Here is a 7749-nt window from a genome sequence, read left to right on the forward strand (position 1 = left end):
GATGTCCCCTGCTGGCCTTGATGACCTGATGTCATGTCCCCTGCATGTATCTGGGCTTGCTGTCCTCTGCACAGGTATCAGCAATTGAGGCGGCCCAGTCCCAATACATGTACTCCAAGGTTGGGCCACATATATTGTGGTTTCCCCTGTGACTGGGGTTTGAATCTAGTGGTCTAGTTGGGAAGTGCTCAGGAAACCTCACCTGGGGTGACCTTAGACATGACTCTTGTGTGCACCTGCCTTAGCAGTGGATACAGTTGCCTAGTCATTTCACCCCCTAGCTCCATCTCTCACATGAATTGATGGATGCTGCTGCCTAATCCAGCCCAGTACACCACAGACCCAGTCTTCATGCACACCAGTGGATTTCACAGCCTACTCTGAGCGACTGCCACAAGGCTCATTCCCAGCGACAGTTTCTACATGTGCTGTGGCCTAGTCCACTCCATTCTGCGTCTCATTTGCCTCCCATGTGTGGCTAAGCTTAACTCAGCCAGACCCGGCCCACATGTATGTTGAAGGATGCTGCAGCCTTGACCAGCCTGGCCACCCCAAGCCCTGGCTCTCTTGGTCACCAGTGGGAGCTGGAGCCCAGCAGGAGAGTGCCCACAGTTCCCCTACCAGGCTCACTCTTGTGCCTGGCTCTTATGCTCCCCATTGGGTGTTGCGGCCTAGTAGAGAAGTTCTCCTACCAAGTCTGCTTCCAGCCTTAGATCTCTTGCATGACGGTGGGTTACCCTGAGCCTACTTGGCATAGTCTACTCAATCCAAGCCTTTGCATGTGCCAGCGAATGCTACAGCCTGGTCCATCCTGGGTCCAGCCTGACTCAACCTGTCACCACCCCCAGCTCCCTGCACAAACTGCTAGGTGCTATAGTCCCACAGAGGTGAGCCCACAAGTTCCCTATACAGTCTGCTCCCAGATCCAATTCTCTTGTGAAAATGGCTATTGCAGGCCAGCCTTACGTGGCCTTGCTCAAGGGTAGGTACAGTGATTTATTGTAAGTATTAACAGTTGAATTAACAGAGTCAGGAACAATTGTATTCAGGCTTTCTAGTTACTATATATAATTTTTTTTTAAAGTAAAATTTTGCTGCATTTTATTTACCCTGTTTACACAATGTATTTCACTATGTAATAAGTATTTTTAAATGTATAATGCTTGAGCATTTAAATTAGAATTTAATAATTGTATAACAGGAACATGCACTGGATATTTAGACCTCTTTCCAATAGGTTTTGTTTTGTTTTGTTTTGTTTTGTTTTTGAGACAAAGATAGACAGTATTCCCATGTGCTAATTCAATCCCCAAATGCCCACAGTAGCCCGGGACTGGCCAGGGCCAGGAGCTGAAAGCTAGTGCAGAGCTCCTGTATGCCTGTGTGGAACCCCATCACTTGAGCAGTCCTTGCTGTCTCCTAGTGTCTCCATTAGCAAGAAGCTGTAATCTGTAACTAGAATTCTGCATGGAAGCCAGGCGTTTTCGAATGGGAGGTCCCCCCTACTTCATCAGCAGTCTTTATGTCAAACAAACACAATCATCAGTATCATCGGTTTTAATGTAACTGTTTGGAAAATATCTACTTTATGCACATTCCCACGTTCTTCTCCCCAACAGACCAACAGACACACTCACATATAGTGTTATTTGCCATTTTCAATACCTATAATGATAGGACCCTGTGAAAAAAACTCCCATTTAGGTTTTTTCAAGGACACAGTTTGCAAACAAGCGTAACATTTTTAGTTTTGTAGCTAGTATGACAAATAAAAATCACAGTAGTATTTTTGGAGATCAAATGGGTATAATGGATGTAAAGTTTTTCTAGCAGGTAGACTATACCAAGCCCCTTGCATGGGAGGACTGAAAGTAGAGATACTTTGTACTTCCAGGGATTGTAAAGAAACATTTAGTCTATTAACTCTTCTTTGAAATCAAAGAAGTTATCATAGTCAAAAGGGATCACATAAGAAAATATTGTATTAACATTAGTAATACTAATAAAATTATTGTATATTAACAAAATGATTGTAAGAAAGCAGGGAGATTGGCTTGCCTATTTATTATTATTACCAAGCTAGAAGGTCTTGAATTGTACACTGAAATTTTTTTTTCATAAATAGGCTACTTGAAGGTAAGAATACAGTGTACACTTGTTCAGTGAAATGCTGGGGTTTGGCTTAGTGAGGTAAACCTTCACTTGTGATGCCACTGTCTCAATGTTAGAGCCATTATTCGAGTCCCACCTGCTCTGCTCTGGCTGCTGCAGCCATTTGGAGTTCGATCAGTTCGAAGACCAATTCCTCTGTCTTTTTCCCTCCCTCTTCCACTCAGTTTTCTGCCACTGTCCCTGTCACTCTGCCTTGCAGATAAAGTCATCTTTAAATTTTTTTAATTGTTTCATGAGTTTGTTAAAACTATACAAATTAACATGATCCATTTTGTGTAGTGAAAAGAAAAGCCTTCTTGTGTTAAGATGGTTGGTAAAGAAAGTAAAAATGAGAACCATTTGCTATTCCCAGTTTTATCAAATACAGTCTTAACTTCAGTTAGTTTACTCTCAGCTTTGCTTGGTTTCTCTCATGAAGTCATTGATAACTGCTTTAAGACTGAGTTTTAGTTTGAAAATGTCATTTAGCAGTTAATCTTTCTGGGTTTTTGTCATTTTCGTAAAAAGCAATGGTTTTATGTCATTACTTCTAAGGGTACCAGTAGCCTTTTTCACTACTTTGAGAATTAAATTAAAAAGGGATTTTATTTATTAAATGTTCCATTGTTCCCTTCCAGGAGATTGTAAGAACAGTTCTCTTGTACCAGGAGCCATTCAAGTAAATGGCCATGGAGGACAGCCATCAAAACTTGTGAAGAGGGGACCTGGGAGAAAACCCAAAGTAGAAGTTAATAACAGTAGTGGTGAAGTTACACAAAAGAAAAGGGGTAGAAAGCCCAAAAAGCTACAGTATACAAAGCCAGAAAATTCAGAGCAAAATAATGTACATCCCATCAGAGATGAAGTGATTCCTTCTTCAACATGTAATTTTCTTTCTGAAACTAATATTGTTAAGGAGGACTTGTTACAGAAAAAGAGTCGTGGTGGCAGAAAACCCAAAAGGAAGATGAAGGCACAAAAACTTGATTCAGATCTCATAGTTCCTGCAAATGTTAAAGTGCTAAGGAGAAGTAACCGAAAAAAGACAGATGATCCTATTGATGAGGAAGAAGACTTTGAAGAACTCAAAGGCTCTGAACCCCACATGAGAACTAGAAACCAAGGTCGAAGGACAGCTTTCTATAATGAGGATGACTCGGAGGAAGAGCAAAGGCAGCTGTTGTTTGAAGACACCTCTTTAACTTTTGGAACTTCTAGTAGAGGACGAGTCCGAAAGTTGACTGAAAAAGCAAAAGCTAATTTAATTGGTTGGTAATATGAAGCAAAATATTTTACTTCAACATATAAAGCAGGTACAGTTAAGGAATAAGTGGAACTAAGGCTTCTGCTTCCTTGCTGCTATGGTGGATTAGGGAATGTTAAGATTTGATTTGCAAACAAAACAACCACAAGAAACTTCACTCTTTAAATGAATATATATATATATATATATATAAATATATACATATATATTTTAAATGTTTGCTATTTATTGCCGTTAGATAGGTTATGCATTTCCACATTCATTTCATTTACTGTTTGAAACAAAAGAGAACCTGTAATGGATTCCTGATTTACTTATGGAAAAGATGGTTCTGCTACAGTCTTAAGGAGTATAATATTCCTAGTGATAGAGCATGTCATCATGTTAAAACAAGTTATTTTTGGACAACCAAGGTACATTTTATTGATATAAAAAGTCATGCACAGATGTTTCATAGAGTAGCAGTAAATTAAGAAATGTATTTCCTGTGAAGATAAAGATTCCCATTTGCTACCCCAAAACTTAATTTTAGTTCCATAGAGTGTTCATCAACAGTGTATCTAGAGGAGGCTCTTGCTTTTATTCCATTTCTGCCAAACTTAAGAGAAAATGTACTGATGAAAAGGGAACATATCCACATTGGAAACATTTGACTGTCTAATTTTTCAGACCTTGATTCTTAATATCAATCACTCAATCTCTGTTTATTGTGCCAAAGACTGAGAATCAGTGCAGTGGAAAGCGTGTTTTTGACTGTCAGGACAGCATACACTTTTCAATATTGGAAAGGCTATATATTCTAAAGAGCAAGTTATTAAAGAGTTATGCTGAAATATATCTTTTTTGGTACTAAACTAATAGAAAATAATGCACTGGTGGGTCCTTTGACAGAGATGTTTTAGAGAATGTTTAAGTGGTTAAAGGATTCAAGGAAAATACAGGAAAAAAGGTATGGGATTTGATGTTTACTTGTTGATCTGGATTAATGTCATTTCTAAACTTTAGACATATCTAATAGGCTAAAATGACTTACAAAGAAACATGTCTGTGTGTGTATGTGTATATATTGATAAATGGGTATAATTAAATATATATACAAACACATACTTATATTACTATTACCCAGGTATAAATTCTTTTTTCAGGATTTTTTAGATAGTGGTAGAAGAAAAAATAATTTTAAAATGTCATACTTTATAGTTTAATTTTAAGGGGAAGATTGGTTATTTTCAATTATTAAAGGTTAAAATAGGCCAAATCACTTTTTATGCAATCATGTTTTATACAGTGGTCTCATTGCACATTGTGTTTTTTCTGCACTTTTTACGGTATCCTTATCACGCTGGTATGTCAATATACACCCTAAAAGAAAAACTCCATTTAATGATTGTGCCTTGTATTCTATTATTTTTTTGCATCATTAGTAAAATTAAGTTGTCTATTGTAAATGATAATTATATGACTTAGGAGAATGTATTGCTATATGTACTGCTATAGAAAAGGAAAGCAGTTATTTATTTGTTTATGGTACAGTTATTTTATACCTTAAAAACCAACATAAATGCCATTTCTATTGTTTAAAAATTATTGTCCATTTTTTTTTAAACTTTAAAGAATGTAGTATTTTCTGAGGACTGAATATGGTACAAAAATGTAACCGAAATTTTCAGATACTCATTTTTAATAAGGATGGGGAAACATGTATCAGCATGACCATAATGTAGAAAAATAAAGTCTTCAATTGAACCTTAGCAAAATATATTACATAATTATCTCATCCTTACTTCTGATAAGGATAAATGTCAATGTCATTTAACTGTCTTGAAGAATGAAAAGTGATGCATTTGGGCTTTTTAGATTGTTTGTAACTAAATTTGTACAGAACATCTCCTGTGAAATTAAGTAAACATTTTCCAGATCTTGACTGGATTGCTGTGATTTTGCAGTTGAAAAATAATTTCAAAATTTTTAGGTTTTTTTGTATATTTATTTTTTTCTAACAAATATATTTAACTATATAATTAAAATTCAGTAAACTCTTCATAATACAGAAATGGATGGCTTGGATGTTTAGCAAAATGAGTCAGTTTACACAATTATTAAAAATAATAGTGTGTTTGAAATTTAAGTCATTAAAGTAATTAGTTGCTTTGGAAGGCAGTCTTTGAAATATATAATTTCCTGATGTTATCTGCATTGTGATAGAAAAAACAGACCACAGTACAGTTTCAGGGTGTGTACAGAAAAAGGATGAGCGTTATACAGTCTTTGGAGTGGAAAAATGAGGTATGGGTTAGTTGCAACTCTTCAGCCAAGAAATGAGTATCATATTTCCTCTTAACAAGAAAAATGTAGTCATGTTCTAAAGACAGTGCACATTTATGACCTTACTTGGGCATTATCAGACACTGGTTTCTTAGTAAAAGAAAAAGATCAGATTCTTTTCAACAAACACCCAAAAATGTGATAGTGTTACCAGATACAGTTATACTTTATAAATCAACTTTTATACATCTCAGAACTGAAACTCAGAAATCCAAGTCATCACATCGTTTTTGTTTTATTTATAGCTCCTTGGAAAAGCCTCTCCATTAATACAGTAACATCATCTGTGTAGTGTGTGATAGCATGGGAGAAAATGTTGGCTGTAGTTTTAGGTGACTAGGAAGATCTCCAGTTTACCGAAAGCTTCATAAATATAACTGGTTACATGCATATAAAGTACAAATTGGCTGCTATGTTTTTAGCCCTAAGATCTTCTCCCCTTTTCCTGATATTCTGAAGTCCCAGGTTTAAATTTGTTCTAATTATCCTCTTATAGCTGTGGACAATAAATAAGTAGCTACTTAAATATATACCTTTGCAATCCAGTTTTACGGCATTGAACTATTTAGTGCAGATATTTATGAACTAAGATTATATACCTTTATTTCAGTTATTGAACAACTTCACTGCATGTTGAAAACTTTTCGATGGCATTATCACAAAGCAGTCTTCCTCCTTAAATGTAATTAGAATATCTGTATAAAGTATCTTTCAGATTGAGCAGGTCACATCAGAGACAGGAGGTTACGTTTAGTATTGCTTGGCTTGGAAATGAATTGCGTTGATGGCCATCACAGGAAAGATCCTCATGCAGCATGTGTTCTAACCTTCAGGACTGTCCCTTATGTGCAGGACACTAGGTAACCAGACATCCTACCAAGTTTATGTATGTTCAAATAACATTTGATGTGATTTTAGTGACAGTTGTTTGTTGGTTATAAAACATTGTAAATTAGTTTTGTCCAGTTAGCAGCATTTACTTTATTTCTGACATTCCATATTGTTCCTACCTACATGTATATCGCTGAAATATCAGCTGGAAGCAATTTTTGATGTTTAATTTTTTTTCTAAAGGAAATTTTATTCTGAAGTTTTTTATTCACTTGAAATTTGAGCAGGTTGAATGGACCAAGCTACTTGATTGACTAAAGGGCTGTGTTCTCCTTAAGTACAAGGAGATAAATAATTTTAAAAGCTACAATAGGATAAGTAGTTTTATTTTCTGGGAAATGCCCTGTTAACTGAGAAAGTATTTCTAACATATCAGGTTGAGCCGTGATTAGAATTTATTTTTCTAGTAAAATTGGAAAAAAAAAAAAGGGAAAAAAAACCTTTGGCTTCTCTGATTGCCTTTCCATTTAGTTCCCCTAATTTCCAACTTATTGGAAGTAAAATTAGGTTTACTAAGAAACTAATTTTATTCTTAATTATGCCAACAAACACTCCAAATGAAAAGTCATTTTGAACTATGTATAGGATCCATGAGGAGGTCATATTGAGTTGAAAGACTGTAATAACCACTTTGGGCGCTCAGAAAAGTTTGTACACACTGCAATAAAACAAGTGGGAAGTCTGAGCTATAAGATGCATTATTTTAGTTTTGCTATCTTGAAATATTTTAAATGCAGATAAAATTATCAGGAAATTAACCTTATATGGCACAAACCAAATAAAAGTATGTGGTTGAGTTTCTACATTTAAGGAGCTAGGAAAATCGGTTCAAGATGGTATGAGTACACGCACGTTTAAAACAGAATGACACGTGCTGTTAACACTTAGGGTTGTGCGTGTATTGATTATCACAGAACAGGCCAAAATACAAAGTTACATTTTTGGACCATATTAAAAGTGCAAAAAAGACAAGGTCTTATTAAAGATCTTTTAGAAAAAAATTGTCACAGGATATTTAGACATGCATAGAATGTAGCTCAATTTTTTAAAACTGACTGACCTAAAGGATTAAGTTGAAACTGACACATTTTCAAATTAAAGTTCTTATTATGTACAGA

General features: G+C 35.6%; 1 protein-coding gene across 3 annotated transcripts in view; it reads left to right on the forward strand.

The window, feature by feature from the left end:
- PHIP (pleckstrin homology domain interacting protein) overlaps positions 1-6808 on the forward strand; it is a 129061-nt gene extending 122253 nt beyond the window's left edge. For all 3 annotated transcript variants that reach the window (XM_058661242.1, XM_058661249.1, XM_058661244.1), the window contains one exon: positions 2790-6808. In XM_058661242.1, coding sequence (XP_058517225.1) covers positions 2790-3427 — 638 coding nt within the window. In that variant the 3' untranslated portion in view covers positions 3428-6808. The remainder of the gene's footprint in view (positions 1-2789) is intronic.
- The last annotated feature ends 941 nt before the right edge of the window (positions 6809-7749 follow it).

The sequence above is a fragment of the Ochotona princeps genome, chromosome 1 (genome assembly GCF_030435755.1).
Source record: "Ochotona princeps isolate mOchPri1 chromosome 1, mOchPri1.hap1, whole genome shotgun sequence".
Lineage (NCBI taxonomy): Eukaryota > Metazoa > Chordata > Mammalia > Lagomorpha > Ochotonidae > Ochotona > Ochotona princeps.